The 16,974-nt window shown below is 34.8% G+C and overlaps 1 protein-coding gene across 5 annotated transcripts in view; it reads right to left on the bottom strand.

Moving 5' to 3' along the window:
- Positions 1-16,974, bottom strand: part of ADK (adenosine kinase) — a 300,352-nt gene that overhangs the window by 211,185 nt on the left and 72,193 nt on the right. For all 5 annotated transcript variants that reach the window (XM_075025725.1, XM_075025723.1, XM_075025724.1 and 2 more), the window contains one exon: positions 7,334-7,412. In XM_075025725.1, coding sequence (XP_074881826.1) covers positions 7,334-7,412 — 79 coding nt within the window. The remainder of the gene's footprint in view (positions 1-7,333; positions 7,413-16,974) is intronic.

Below are 16,974 nucleotides of genomic sequence, written 5' to 3' on the forward strand. Positions count from 1 at the left end.
GCCTGGAGCTCCTCCTCCTCCTTCTTCACTGACCTGGGGGTCTGCAGGGTTGTTTCCCTCACATATTCTCACTCCTCTCTCCAGCTGCAGTATCTGTGCCCTAGCAGCTTTTTTCCCTTCTTAAATCTGTTATCCCAGAGGTGCTACCAGTCACTGATGGGCTCGGCCTTGGCCAGCGGCAGGTCCATCTTGGAGCCGGCTGGCATTGGCTCTGTCAGACACAGGTGAAGCTTCCAGCAGCTTCTCAGAGAAGCCACCCCTGTAGCCCCTCTGCTACTATAACCTTGTCACACAGACACAACACAGAAAAAAATGACCTATTTCCATCTGGTCAACAGAAAGATACAGACCTAAATGTTCTCTGCTTCACCAAGTAGGAGGCAAAAGTCGTTTAACAGACTTGCTTGCACTTTCTGGGAGTGCTATTCCAGAAAGAGTTTTTGGAAAAAGGTATTTGTGGCATAAGTGAATTTAAGCACACAATAAGCAGAACAGAGAACACTTCTAGTTGATGGCATGATGGATTCCCTAAAATGATGATACATACTGCAAAGCTGCATCAACATCAAAAAATTTAGAGTATGCTTGGGGTGACCTCCCTGATAACTTTTCCATTACTTCTCTTCCAGTTATGCATATTCAATACATTCTGAGGCCTGGTCCCAAGCCAGACCTTTCTTCCTGCAATGCCTCAGTCTAATCAATTGTATAGAAGTAATCCAGAAATCTTTTACAAGTGAGAAAAAGATTAAATTTATTAGTTATAGGCCCATTTATATAGAATGACAGGGCAGTGAAGAGGAAATCACTAAATGACTGAACACTGAAGAGCTAGTATGTGATGGACTTTGTAGATTTCATACAATAAGTAATGTTTAGCCAAGGGTACTACTATGCAAATACATACAAACTTAGTTTTAAAAGCATGGAACCAGTTGCAATGAAACTAGTTATATGTTTACAAGACTACAGCTTATATTCTTTAAAAAAATGCAGTTCTGCCTGCAAGTATTTTTCATATATGAATTTTTAATTTTACCAACTATTTTTTGATTAAGCATGACATGACCCAGCAGACACATATGTTTAATATAAATCCAAGGATTGGCTAATTACTCACATAACAAATAGTAAAAAATTAAAACACATCTAAGCCTTCAGCACATACAGTTTTTTATAAACAAGCATCAATCTGTTCATTTTTCAAAATTAAATTCTCAAACTCATCAGTTTATTAGGATGCTAAAAAGCACAATCACTTTAAATTAACAGATCAAGTTAATCATCATTGAAGAATAAAAATTGGGATGAAGTTACAAGCTCTTGAAATACAGGCTGATACTGGGAAAGTGTCATACTTCCCTGACGTACAAAAGACGGTGGGACTCAAATGCTCAACATAATTTAGCATCAGATTATTCTCTCTTAGTTATCCCTCATTTAAAAGTCATTCCAATCAACACATTATTAAAAGTAAATAAACACATACACTAGTTTTAAACCAAGCTTCTTTAAAGTAATTAACAACAGTATGTAGGCTTTTTGCAAAAGATATTGTACAACCACAAAAACCCAAAAGCTTATGATTAGATAGCAAGAGGTTGTGCAGAAAAAAACAGGGAGTCATTATGATTTTCTGAGGTACATATTTTAAAAACATTATTGTGAAGTCTCAAGCATATCTATATGAAAGCTTCCTGAGAATTGTAACTTGTGTTTTCCCCTTATGTGCCAGTCCTACAAATTCAACTTGAAATGTGTCAAGCTATGTTCTTCCAAGGTCACATGGCGTCACTCGTAATAAAACTTGCGTAATGAGAATTTCACAATTCTTCTGAGGATGAATAAATGGTAGAATATAGCATTCTCTAACTGCTAAGTTAAATCCACAGCAATAGCAGAATTGTTAGAATGAAAATAAGCCATGAAGAAATTGAGCATAAACTAAGAGCACTCATTCTGAGGATAAAGAATATGGCATTCTTTATATGAACTTCCAGAAAAACAAGAATGAATATGTGCTGTTTGATGCCAAGGTTGTGTTGTTTAAAATCCCAGTTATAAAATTCTATCAAGTTAGACTTGAAATCCAGCGCTTGAGTTAGAAAGATAAAACGTCAAAGAGTACTTCTTGGAGTTTTAACCTCAGCACTCCAAAGACAAAATAAACACTGATAAAAATCATGCAAATATAGCCTGGTCAGCAATACTTGCCCTGTCTGCACATGTAAGCTATCCATTTCAGATACTTTAAAGTCACAAGCCCTATTAAAAGTTTCAGATTTTTTTTCCCTTCCAGATCAACGTCTGTTGTTAGACAGGCACAGTCTTAATTAAAATTACAGAAGGAAGCTGAGAAGTAGTAAAATACTGTCTTCACAAATCAGAATTGAGTTTGTTGGCAGAACTCTAAAACAATACATTATTTATGAACTGCATGCAGTTACATGTATGCATATTTTATAGATTTAATATAATGGATCCAATCATTTGGAGGGATTGCAAGAGCTCAGATTAAAGCAAGATGTCACATATCATATTAGATATAAAAGCCAAAATTTAATGAGACAAGTAAAGGTCAGAGTAGCACACTGCAGTTTCAATTTGATACCCCCACTCTCCTCCTTGTTCTTAAGCATGCATCATAACTTTAACTTTAAACACAAAGCAAAACTAAAAGTTAGTATAAAGGGATAATTCTAATGCCAAGATCACTAAAGCAGACAGAAAAGTTAAACTTTAGTTTCTATTCTAGAAACCAAATGACTGCAATTCAGTTCATCATCTCTAGTCCTCATTTTCCAAATACTATCAAGCAATTTTCAGTGAATGACACCTGATTAATTAAAGCTTGATCCAGCAAAGTTATTAACACTCCCTACTGGTGGGTTAAGAAAAAAAAAAAATTCCCAATAACTGTGTCTAATAGTAACACAGCACCTCTAGAAGTACATTACCTGCATTTTCACTGATAATCTGGATTCCAACTGCTTTCTGTATTGTACTGCACTCAGGAAAGCCCTTTATCATTATTCCTCTTCCCCTCTCCCCATTCTTTACAGTCTGTCTCTATATTTCCACTCAGTACTAAAGTCTTAAATGAAAAGATATTTATTTCAATAAGACTTCTCCTTAAGGCCTTAGAAGTACTCCATCTGTTCTGGTTAGCCATCTTTTCTTTTCCAGGTGAACAAATTTACAACCAAGAAAGATCAGAGTGGACAAGGAAAAGCAGATTGTAAGGAGGAAATAAGGATGGGACAGTGAGGGACACAGAATCAGAGCAACATTGGGATTTTTATGCCGTTTTTCTCTTTCCAGATTACTTATTTCATATCCTCTCAAACAGTTTTGTCTTTTCCCTCGCACACTTTTCTGCCTCTACCTTCTTCACTTCCTCCTGTCACTATTCCTCTCCTGATATGAATTAGTATTTCCAAGACATAATTTGCTGTGAATTTAAATTCATTAAGGAATGACTAAACTGTAATCTCATTTACTTTATCTTTTCCATTTTTATACCTGTTCCTGTCATTTCTGGAATACATCAATCACTTTTTTTTTCCCCGCGCCTCTCTCCTTATTCATAACATGAGTTAGGTCAAGCCAAAATACTTTTGGCTTCCTTGCTCTTTCCAAGATCAGTATATGTTCAAACAACTTTAATATCCCAGAGAACCTGAACATAAACATCCTATCTCACTGGCTTTCATACTGCTCTTCATTACTTTTATATTGCTCTTGGTACTCCCTTTCACAATTTTCAGATATTTTTAAAAAATATTATTGTACTTATGAAAACACTTATATAATACACTTCTGAAAAGTAAGACTGTGATATTTCTAGGTTTCTGCCCCTTTACCATTTATCTTCCATCCTCTCAATTTTTAATCCAAGTCTTCTGTATTTCTTTTGCAACAGAATAATTTTTCATTTGCTCCTTTCTTTCCTTTTAAAGAGCTTTCACTCTAATGTACGTTTTGACTCTGCTTCTGCATTTTATTTTTTAAAAATCTGTCTTCTCCATCATACATTAGAAGCATTTCTATAAAATAAATCCTTTCTGTTGTCCCTGATACATCCAGACCTTTATCTTTTTCTGACCCTGCTGAGATACCCTGTCCACCTAATGCCCACTTTGGGCAGTCAACATTCAGCTTTTTGATTCTCACAATGCTCTCCAACCAGCCCTCACTCCTGCAGCATGCCACACGCTCTACTTCTGCTCTGCTGCAAGTCAATATTAAAAAAATACCAAGATACCCTTTAGTACCTTACCTGCCAAATTCTTTCTTCAAGGCTGCACTTCAAATCTTTTCTTTCTGTTAACATGCTAGGAAAAAAAAAAATCTAATTCTAGCCTTCACAGCTTGACTGCAATTTTGGTTAAATCTTTGTAAACTTCCAAAATCTTCATTTCCATTATAGTTGCTGCTGCCTTAAATTTTAGTTGCAAACCCCATGATTTAAGCCTCATTTTCTTCCCAGTTTTCTTCATAATTCAGAGCTTCTTCCTATTGTCTCTTTCTGTGATTTCCATATCAAGTTTCTCATACATGATAAATACAGTATTTCTAAGACTTTTTCTCCCATCCCCCCGCCTTTTTAAGAAGAAGTTGGCTTATCCTTTTCAGGAACAGAGAGTCTTTCTTGAGTAGCTCTATCTTTACAGATACAAAAAAAAAATCAAAAAATGTATGAACATGTGTAACAGAAGTGAGGACCATCATACACCATATAAGCAAGCATATGACAGTTTCATTTTTCCTTTTTAAACACATTATATACTGTAAGTTTCCCCATTCATTTTGCCTTTGGGTATTTTTACTACAATATACCGTTGCTTTTCTGACCCTTAAAGCAGCAGCCTATTTGAAACAAACAATTCAATGACCTTATTTGAGTTGCTTCTTAAATTTTTCCTTTTTTTATTCCAATCATTTTATAAATGGCTCTGCAATTTTCTCAGTTTTTAGCATACTTTTTCAAGCTTTTCCCATAAAGCAACAGAAGTTAAGAAATTAATAAGAGCTTTATTCTTAGGATTTCTTCCCCACATATCTTCTCACAGAGAATCCACATTCACTTAGAGTGTGGCTACCTCAGAACTCTTAATTTATTTATTGGTCCTTTACTTCTCAACCACCAGTCAGACTTCCTGAATCAGTCTCTGCTTTCTCCTATTACTTTCAACAAATAAAAATATATTTAAGGTTATTCAGATCTAACATTACTTACACACTCATTCTCTCCAATATGCCAATAAATATTGCTGCAAAAATTCTTCCAGAATTTCTAGTTTAATTTTTTGGTTTACGTTTAAACTACACTTTTCTATCCTTACATTTTTTTCTTCTGCTAAAGCTTACAGAGTAACAGCTTCTTTCAAGATTTCCCGAATTCTCTTTTTCTCTCGCTCACCCTCCCATCCCTCTTTTTAAAGCCTCTTAGTGATGTTATGTTATTCATGCACAACTGTCTGAAGTTTCAATCTTATTTGAAACAAAAACTAGGATATGACAACCCTTCTGGAAGGAAATACAATTCCAGATGGCAACTGGAACTGAATGAAGCACCCAACTCAGAGCCAAAGTAAAGGAAAAGTTCACTGACAAAACTTGATCAGTATAAGAAAGGAGCATTGACACAGAAACTCCTACATTTCATTGATTTAAATTTCACCTATTTCATTGACTCTGTATAGGTTCTGTGTACTTCATAGAATAATTATTGAGCAACATCTGGACAGATAAAAAGACAGTTAAGTATGAGACATAGTTTACTAATAAATTAGCTGATGCCAAAGAGGTCACTTCAGGGAGAGACAGAAATAAAATCCTGGGCTCTTTGAACACTTCAAAGTTTAGAAACTCTGGGTCTACCACATGCACTTGCTTCTAAAACTCCTCAATCTAGATGCAGGAATGGAAACAGAGTTTCATGCCTCAGAACTAACAAACAGTTGCAGAAGTCCCTCCAAAAAGTTGACCTCTAATCAGCTGTCATAGAAGACACACCACCTCTACACCATCCCCATTGGTCAAGCAACAGTCATACTGACACAGAATGAATCCAATAACTTAAGCTGTCCTGATGAAGAGGGTTTTTTAAAGTATAAGAAGCAAAAAATTGGCTTGACCACATAGTAAATGCCCCCCCCAACCACAAAACCAAAAAAAGCTCTGAAAGTTGTCTGTATTTTAAAAACATAACTATTTCAGAATTACAATGCTATATACAATAAAACACATGGAACTTGGGTTTTTCCCTGTTATGAAATATTTTTATCACAAATATTTTCAAGACATTTGGGGTTTCAGAAAATGAAAACCTTAGTAAAGAAGCAACTATTTTGTACAAAGGAGCAGCGATCATTACTATAACAAATTTTTTCTTTTCATTTGCGGGGGCAACCTTTGTTAAATTTTAACTTAATTTCTTCCAAATGTGCATTTAATGCTATCTGGCAGTAAGTTTTAATTATATAGGAAATCTAGAAGTTAATAAGCCAGGATCATTAAGAAAAAGGTTATACACACAGTTTGTATATTTTTATTTATAGGATTTGTACATCTATCACAATCTAAAAGTATACATACAGGTATATGCTTAAGAGTATTGTGACAAAAGGCATACTTTAGTTACAGAAAAGCTAACATACCTGAAACCCAATTCATCATTACTGTTATTCATCATACCCATAGACAGAAACATTATCTTTGTATAAAAAAAAAAAAGTTTTACATTTCAATCTTTTATGGACAAACTTTCAAGTTCTTACAGGATAAACATGTTTAGAATTACAAAATGATGCAGGCTAGAAGGGACCTCTGCAGGTCTCTAGTCCAACCCACCCCTCAGAGCAGGACCAACCTCAAATTTAGATCTGGTTGTCCAAGGACTCATCCTGATAAGTTATGAAAATCTCCAAGCACATAGATTCAACAACTTCTCTGTGTAACTACTCCCATTGTGACTTTTTTCTACTCATTGGAAGATTCCTAACTACAGCTAGGGACCTTGTCCTTGCCTCTTACCCTTTCACTGTACACCTTTGACAAATGCCTGCCTCAACCTTCCTTAATACCCCTCCCTTCCAATCCCAGGTACATTGTAGTTGTAACTATAACATTAACAGAAAGTGCGTGAAAAGAATAAAAGAGCACAACTACAAAATAAATCATCTCAAAAAATACAAGCATAGTCTGAGCAACAAAATCACAAGCACCCACTCAACAGTACTCATGATGACCACACACAATACAGAGCATCAAGTTGATTCAAACCCAACGCTTCAAATTATCAAAAATTCTTTTTTAAGAAAGAACAAACCTGGGCCACTTTAACGGAATTTTGAGTAGAACCACCAGCATGATATTCTACTTTGAACTTTTTCACAAGTTCTTCAAATCTGTTAAAAAAAAAAAAAGGTGGAGAAAAGTTAAACTCTATTTTTTTTTTCTTTTCAGAAGAAGACATGAAGACTAGAAATAGATGATGTGTTATTTGAAAACAAGAAATTCAGATACATTAGCTGTTACACATGATGCAAGCTGGGGACTTGTATTTAAATTTTTTCTAAATTACAAAGCAAAGAGTGACATCAACTTGAAACCTTCACCTTAAAGTTGTGAGTGAACTAAATAACTGAAATAAAACATTATCGGAAGCATAAGCTCAATTGCAGTGAACTGTTAGATTGATGAAATATATGCTTGAAGAAACATAACTGAAGACATTCAGATACTTAATTCCACCTCATTAAAGCTAGACACAGAATGTAAAATTAAGTGAGAAGATCAAGATCTGGTGTCTATTTCAAAATTAACTTGACCCAAACAACAGTGCTATGGTTTAAGTTTTCATATGAAATAGTACATTTTGACAGGTGAAGAACTTTTATGAACATATCTACTAGTATGTGAGAAAATCTGGTAACAGAAAAGCCAAGTGTCTCCAGATGAGCTTTCAAATCCTTCAAGTCATACTACTATGAAAATATAGCATTCTCTGGTAACATTCAGTAATATATTACTAGGTTTGAATGTTAAAACAAATACTTAAACTTTTAACAGAAATATCTACCCTCACATTTCAGATCAAACCTTAGGGTTAAGACCCAGATAGAGTAGTATAAGACACTCTTCCTTGACTAGGATATATTTTGCATCTCTGATTATAGTACACCACAGCTTAAGAACCAGCCTTCTCTCTAGTCACAGGCTATAGAAAAGGGAAATAAAGTGTCACAGAAAAGGGAACTAGAAAGAGGGAGTTGTGGGGACTGCAGGGAGGCTATGCACAAATACTGCATCATGCCTTTAAGTTCTAAGCACACTTCAAAATTAGTGGATTAAACAGCAGGATTAACAACCTCAGAAGATATTAAGACTCACAAGGAAGTACTCCTGCAGGTAAGTTAAAATGTTTATTGTAAAATTTGTTTGCACATTTGAGGTTCAAAATGACCTTAAGGTCAACCCTAATTAATAGCACAGATTTGCCCTTAAGGTCTATTAACTTTAGATGTTTACCTTTAACAAATGAAGCTTGCCCAGTTAGATGTATTTTAACATGTTTTACTGTATTCACCTTTAGCATCTTTTAAAACAGTGACACATCTTTATTTCAGACACAGTGAAAAATGAACACTATCTGCCAACCCTACCCTTCCTCTCCCCCTCACAACACCAATCTCCTTATAGTATGTGAAACAATGGCTTTGGGGATAGATTTGTCAAATAATGACTTGTTTGTTTAAAAGGTCCTGATTTTCAATACCATGTTACTAATAAGAGCATTTTTATTTCTACAGTACTTTGCATTTAAAATGTTTGAATAATGAGCTACTCACCCTAGCAAACTACCGATGGGCAGACAATTAGAATGAACCAAGAACTAAATTACTACATATGCTTTTCACAGTTATCTACACTACTAATTATCCACCAATTTTATGTCAAGCAATTGAAACCTCAAATGATAGCAAGTAGCTCAAAGTGGGGGAAAAAAAACCCCACAAAACAACAGGTCTTCTAACAACAGCTTCTCAAGCAGACATACAAGCCATCATGAACAAATTAAGTATTTTGGCAATATTTTTTCTTTAATTGACATTTTACCTTTTCAATCAATTTCAGTGTGTACTGCCCAAATCATATAGTTATTTTTGTATTCTTGTATATCTACAGGCATGCCAACTGGTATTTTAGCAGCTCTAAATCTAGATGAGTATGTATTTAAATACTTATCTTGTAGTTTGAATGAATAAAATAGGTGGTATCTGAATTTGGGGAAAAAACTTAGAAACAGCTTTAAAATACTATATTATGAAGATTTCAAGGTGACAGCTATGTAATCTAAGAAATAAACTGAACAAATTATTTTACAATTACTTAACAGAATAAGACAAACGGTGACTGTCTTTCACTACTTCAGATTGAACATTAAAAGACTTAACTCCTGTTCTTTGAATTAAGATAGTAAACTCAACACCTCTGAAGGTCTGTTGTATAAAACATGATGAGAATTTGTACACATGCAAGAAAAGTAATTTTTGCTGGTCATTTTCCATGACACATCAGAAGGACAATATAAATTGTGTTGGTTTAATCCACAAGAGCCTGATAACCAAGTTGTATCAAGAATGATGTCAAAATTCAGAATGCCAATAGCTTTTTATCTTAAGATGAACAGTTAGGTGGACATTTTTCAAAATGTCAGCAGATGGCACAGACAGCATGGGAACACTGACTTTGTCACTGTCTGCTCTATGTCTGACCTGCAAAGAGAAGACTCTCATTCCAGCATGCCTCAAAAACATGGTGTTTGCTTTTATAAAACTCTCCATTTTAAGGAAGGAAGTTCAACCGTAGAAACTGCTCTGCGCCCTGGGAATGCTAAACAGAGCTTCTGTGTGTGCTTCAGGACTAAGCTGTTATCACGCTTAGGATAATTCAAGAAAATTAGAACCTTATGAGCAAGACTGAATAATATTTTTGTTCCACATTCTGCACTTGTTGGTCTTTCTGAGTATTTCTTAAGGTTGTGCTGTATCTGAGAACTGTGACCTTTCTCCTGACCTAGCAACATACCATTACCTTAAATAACAGAATAATAAATCCCACAATCAGCACCATATAGAGGGGCCCCTATTTTTGGTACCACAAATTTGTTCACCACCTTACAGCATATTTTAACAAAAATAAGTTTGCATTTGCAGCAGCATATGTTTTCAGCTGTGATACTGCTGATCAACTCTAGCACTGACCAAAGATATGTTAATGTTTTGCTCAATTATACTAAAGGCAAAAGCACTTCTGTCAGTTCCTCTTTTTCCCCTCCCCTTTTTAAAAAAGGATTGACTCCTAATTGAACTTGATACAGAAAGGTGAGCCTTTTCAGTAGCTTCACTTTTGACAGAATTAATGGGTAGTAAAAAAAAGTGTAAGAAGGTAATGGAATAAGCTATTTTATAAAAGAATACAAACAAGAATGAGAATAAAATTTTTACACTTTTTTTTTTAAAAAAAAAAAAAACACCACAATACACCCCCTTACATGACAGGAGGCAGAGGCTTATTTTTAAAAGGCACAGATTCCTCTTGTATATGCCATACCATTACCTCAAACTGGAAGCAGCTGTAAGAATTTCCTCCCAGTATCACTGCTGACAATTTCACTACCCTGTTCGTCACTCAAACCGTTCATAATCTGATCATCACTATCCATATTCTCTGTGTCCTTTTACCAAACTATGTTTAAACCTTACACTACTCCTTCATAGCACCTCTTAAAAAGCACAATTTCCAGTACTATACTGATAAATGCACTCATCTTAATATCCAATCCATGCATACAGCTGCAAAGATCATCTGGTTCAGCTATCCCTCTGAGTAGCTAGCCTCTCTCAATGCCCCTCTTCTAGCCCCTTCTCAGTCATTTCAAGCAGAAGCCACTTCTCTACATTGTCAAGACCCTGCAAAGTGTTATGGCACTGAACATACATACTATCTTTCATTCGGTATATTCAGATTTACAACAGCCTCCAGGCACAAAGTGGTCAACAAAAATACCTTTTCTCTCACTAACCCATGATATCATCCAACATCTAGCTACTAGAATTTGCTGTGAATATTAGCAAATCTACCTTAAATCTTCTTTCAAACTGTCTTTCACCATGTCTAAAGAAAGTCATCAGTAAGGCTGTGTGATTTCCCAAGGCTATTCTCCAGCCTAATGACTGGCAATCCTCTCCTGGATCAATACCCATCTCTCATAACTCATTTTATACACAAAATCTGAAGCTTTTTGGAGCTGGAACTATCTTCTTGTTCTATGTTACACAGCAACAAATACAGTCATGTTTGTCTCACCATGGTTTCAAACCCAAACTGACAACAAAAATAAGCACATAAAACATTCCCTACAACTGAAGGCAGACAACATAAGGCAATGGAGCTACAGTAAGGAAAATTAAAGCAATTGAAGTAATGCTTTAAGTTTTTGGACACAATTTATATTAAACTACAAGAAACTCTTTTTGAAGAGTAAAACGGCCATAGAATACCAACATTTAACTGTCTTTATACAGAGACAGCACCAGGAAAAAACACTTCTGATGATACGTCAGAAGATACTTACCAGCAAGACGTAGAGAAAAGTAATCCTTGTTTTTCAGCAGGGTGTATTGCCCTGGACATCTTTTGATATATCTGCTTATTACCTAAGATGTACTCAAAAGCATATATCAGCATGGAGCTACATGCTAAAAAAAAAAAATATCAGCTACCAGAAACTGCTAGAGAGGAGAAAAAAATAATTTTTGCCCTTTTTGCTTTTGTACGCCAGATAATGACAGCCTGAACCTAAGAAAAAAATCTGGTTATTTTAAATAATAATAATATATTTCCAGTGGATTGTACATTTTTGTTTGGTGTTATAAAAACCTTCAAATACACCTAGATGGAAACGTCTTAAATAATCAATAAAAGGTTGCAAGTTACACATAAATCTGTAACTTCTTTTTCTTTGGAGGTAAATTGGGGCTGCGGAGGCAGCCTTTGTTGATACCTCTAGAGAGGAAGGCAGACTAGGATTTGGTATGTTTTCAAGCTATTGGATGAATTTTAATTAGATTCTAATTAAAAATCATAATTAATGGTGATTCTGACACCTTTCCCAGATATTTATTTTTAGTTGCAAGAAGTAGTCATATTAAGACATGGCAATAGTTTAGATGTTCAGCTGTGAGAAGAACCAGACTAATACACTGACAGTTAGATGTTTGATCCTTTTAATTACATTTTTAAAAATCTACTTAAATCTTCAAATTAAGTAACCTGTGTCAGAATGTCTATGAAATCACTCCATAAATTAAAGAAAAAATTGTGAGAGAGTGAACATATTATACAACCTGTTTTAATAATACTAAAAGCTCAGTAAAACTACAAAAAAGTACCAAGTATTATTTCCATTTTTTAAGAAAACCCTCAAGGAATAAATCAACACAAACAACTAAATAATGCCAAACCCGCATCCTGATTGTTTTGCAGGGCATGGCAGAAGTAGTTATGCATACATCTGGACAAGCCTGTCATCTGTCACATTCTCAGTTTCATCACAGCCTGGGCCAATGCCAGAACAATGCAGGCAGCCACACCACCAGGCAGATGGGGTACACGTTGTAGAAAGACAGCCTTCCCTGGTCAGTGTTAGTAGGCAAGCTGAAGCCCTCATAATTTGATCCTAAGTAAAATCTAATTCAGATTTTAGGAAAAGGTCTAGTCTTGAGAACCAAACGTTATAATTAAACCACAATGTATTATTTTTAAACAGAAGTAAAAGGCAGAATACTTCAGGACAAGTGCTGTGGGTAAAAAGAAAAGTAATTCATAATCTTAACTCTAAAGAGTGTACCCAATTTCTCTATCTAAATTTTACAACTCCGTGTTCATAGTTCAAACCCTAGAAAGGATAGTTATATGAACCATTTCATCCTCAGTCATTGACATATAACCAATTAAGATTGAGATGCAGATATAATTGGTTGTTCTTACTTAAAATTGGACCAGAAAGAGCAAAAATATTGCCTTTTAGAAATGAGGTACAACCACAGAGGTACATGAGAAAACTTTATAACAGCTGCTTGGCAATGACTGACTTTACCCAGAGCTAGTTATTCTCCTTATTAGCTTGGCACAGAATTAAAGAGCTTGGGAATGGGTAGGGGAGTAGAGGGGAAGAATGAAACACGCTAAAAAGGAAGTATTGGAGACAGGTTAGCACCATGGAAATACAATACAACAGAAAGTTAAATGTGTTAAGAATATGATTGCTACAATTGAATCTAGCAGATTATCGTATTTTTCTCCTTTATTTACTAAAGTTCAGAAAACAGTGACTCTTCATGGAACTATACTGTTGCAACCTAGAATTTCACATAAAGTATTTTCCTAATCACCTCATCAAAACAAACAGCAAATGAAAAAAACAAAACAGTAATTTCAACCAGGTTAGGATTATGAGTACCAAATGTTAATATATGAAAGATGAAAAAAAAAATGCATAGGCAAATTGCAAGATTCATAGCTTTGAAATATTTTACCACAAATGTTAGCGGGGTTGAAAAAAATGCACTTAAATGTCAGTTTGATAAAAGCCAAAAGAACATTTTCCACATGTGTTTGCATTTAGGCATATTGAAACAAGATGGAAAAAGTCATTCAAATGTAAGGTTAAAACATCAGCTCTTAAGGATCATGATTTAAAGTCATTTCTCAAAGTAAATTTTTTTTTTCTTTTCTCAGCAAAGAGTCAGGCAAATTTATGCAAGTGTTTCCCCCCTTATTCCAGACACCCCCCCTTATTCCAGATTATCCAGATATCTTCCTCCTGTACATTATCTCAAAAATGTACATGATTATACTTAGAAGCATCAGCCACCACAAGGCAAGTTTTTCTGTTGATATTCTGAATGCTGTAGGAAAATGAAAAGAAGAACTATACCACTAGATTATTAAAAGATTACATTTCTGATTCTATCACTAAACACTACATATATATACACACACATTTTATATACACAGAGTACCTTCACGAACCTTAAAATATATGTATTATATGATTGCTATAGTATAGGTCAAGAAGACTAAAATTTCTCTCCCTCTATTAAATTTCTAATAAAAACATTTTTAAAAATAAGTTTCATCTAGGATAGATAGTCAGAAATACTATTAAAGAATTTTCCTCAGTTCAGTAACTCAATACAAGTTTATGCTTTCCTCCCACTGTCTTTTTGGAAGATGTTCAAAAAGATCAGCCAAGACTCAAAAACTTTGCAGATACACCTAGGGATTTGCACCATAGTATTTGTTGCAAAACACAGTAGCCAGAAATAGCTCCCTGCCCTTATACATAGCCAATAAGGATCAAAAGACATTGCAGGCAGGGAAAAGTATGTAGCATTTACCTTCTTCATCCTTGGATGTGCCAAAATATGTTCTGGAGCACTAAGGAACAAGGTCATTTCCTTTGTTATTTCTCAGCAGTATTACAAAAACATTTACACTTGCTCCTGATGTTCCCCGTATACATTTGGCAGCTTGTATATAAGAATACAACTTCCAAAAAACCCTGTGTCATTTTCTGTTTGCTTCTCATAAGTAGCATGGGAAAAATACATGCTTTCTGAGACCTACCAGTAAATTTTACATCCAAATTTCCTCTCTAGCTAACCAATGAAAGGGCAACTTGTTTGTCATATTAGAAAATAATGTACTACTTAATTCTTTTAACATCAATAACTTTGTCTATCCTAGAACAAAAATGCAGGAACACAAGTAACACTGACTGGTTTTGAAAATAAGACTAGATTTACAAAATTAAAAGCAAATTAGAGATCATAATCCTAATTATGCAACAATCATATAAGACTGCAATAGATGCTTCCCACCTGGCACAGTAGAGACCAGGTGTTAACTGTCAATAAACCTTTAGTGAATGCTAATTGAAACTGCTGTTTCACAAGCATCAACTTACTACAGCTCACATCAAAGTGAAAATTTGTTTAACGTAATAGAATATTTGCCAAGAAGATTTTAATATTAGAAGTATTCAGTCATCAAGAGTTCCTAAACCTTATCTTTGCTACAATTTAAATTATCTAAAGCTGTAGTACTTACTAATCATATTAAGCTGCCCATAAAGAGCTGACAAAAAAACAACCAAACAAAACAAAAAAAAACATATGCACACTCACACCTGGCACAGAGAAATATTTTACTATAGTAACCTTACAATTTGTACTTTTACCTATAAATACATCAAAACAGTGAAACAGCAAAAAATAAATTAATCAAGTTGCAAAGTTTGGGTTCCAATTCAGTCGATAAAGTATTAGTAAGTTTTTCAGAGCTATTCCAAAACCAAATCATAAACTGATTGTTTCCATAAATCACTCAGATTAAGCAGCATTTTATCTGAGTAATATTCTCTATTAACATGAAGTCCAAAACAATGGTGACAGTTGTTAACCACAAACTAAATAAATTTTTTTCTTTACAGTAATAAAAATGGTTCATATCAATTCAGCTACACTGCTAAAACACCTGTTTTTCTTCACCCCTTGTGCTATTTTAAATTCTTTTAAGTCAGTAACCAGCCAGTAAATTTAAACCAAGAAAACATTAAAAATACATCAGGATATTTAAGTAGACCAAGAAGACAGTATATGTCCACTCTAAGCTCCTATTAACACACTGTGAACTATAATAATTTTCCTCATGAATGGAGAATGAGCACAGAAAACCCTGCTTTGAGCACAACCAACAGTAAACACCAAGTAAGATTTCTATTTTAGCTCTCTTTAACCTCCCTGTTTCTCAATACAGCTTTGTTTTGAATATCCCTTAAGATACTCACCTACTGATAGTGGGTAACAACATGAATTTCTGTAGCTCAAAAACACAGGCAATATATATTTACAGAAGCACATACACATACTCCCAAATACATTTCTTTTTTGTAAGTTTTTGATAAGTACGTAATCACGCGTCCACATATTTATTTTCATTAGGTGGCACTGGAAACTACAGAAGGAATCAACTGTTTATTATCAACATCTTAGGATACTCGGGGCGGGGGGGGGGGGGAGATTTAAGAAAGAAGGAACCAAAACCGTTCAGAAGGGATAACATGGAAATACATTGCTTTCACTTCCATAAAAGACAAAAATCTGACTCTCCTAGAAGGAGGACAACTTACACTGGTGGGATGATATCCAAGGACTGGATACATAGAATAGACTGCTACCTGCGAAGATGCATAATTTGCCTACCAGGGGGACAATTACAGGTCAACCTCTAGAGTGAGAGTAGTGTGCTCAAATGAGCTATAAACAAATGAGATTGGGATTTGGAAGCAGCCTAGGCACAGCAGCCTGATGTTTAGGAAAAGTTAATTCTTTCTGCTAAAACACAGCATAAGTTTTCCCATGCAAATTTCCACGCTATTGCGGTTAAATTGATTCTTATACTTACATCAGCTTATTTATGTTTCTCAAGTGTTTGGACCACAACACTATCATCTGCAATGTAGATATATGCCAAGTTTCTAAAATGTAAAATATTAATCTTGACTAACCCAGTCTAAGCCCTGTGGGTTATCTAGGAGCTGCACACTCTGGTAATATCAGAAACATTAAACTTGACTGGTTTAAACCATTTTGTACCACGACCACAGCAATATGAGAAGATGGGTTAAAACAGTACAGGTTGAAAGGTCAACAGGTGCTAATAATGCAAAAATATTTATCTGAATGAGGCAAGATAAAATGTTCTCTTTTATCTCGATATTCCCTTGATAATTGAAAAAAGCAAACCCAAATGGCTAAATAATCAATGGAGAGTAAAAATTATTAGCTCTAAAGAAAACATCGTCTTGCCACCAAAACAGAAAGGCCTCTTCAGACTTGT

The sequence above is a fragment of the Buteo buteo genome, chromosome 4 (genome assembly GCF_964188355.1).
Source record: "Buteo buteo chromosome 4, bButBut1.hap1.1, whole genome shotgun sequence".
NCBI classification, from domain to species: domain Eukaryota; kingdom Metazoa; phylum Chordata; class Aves; order Accipitriformes; family Accipitridae; genus Buteo; species Buteo buteo.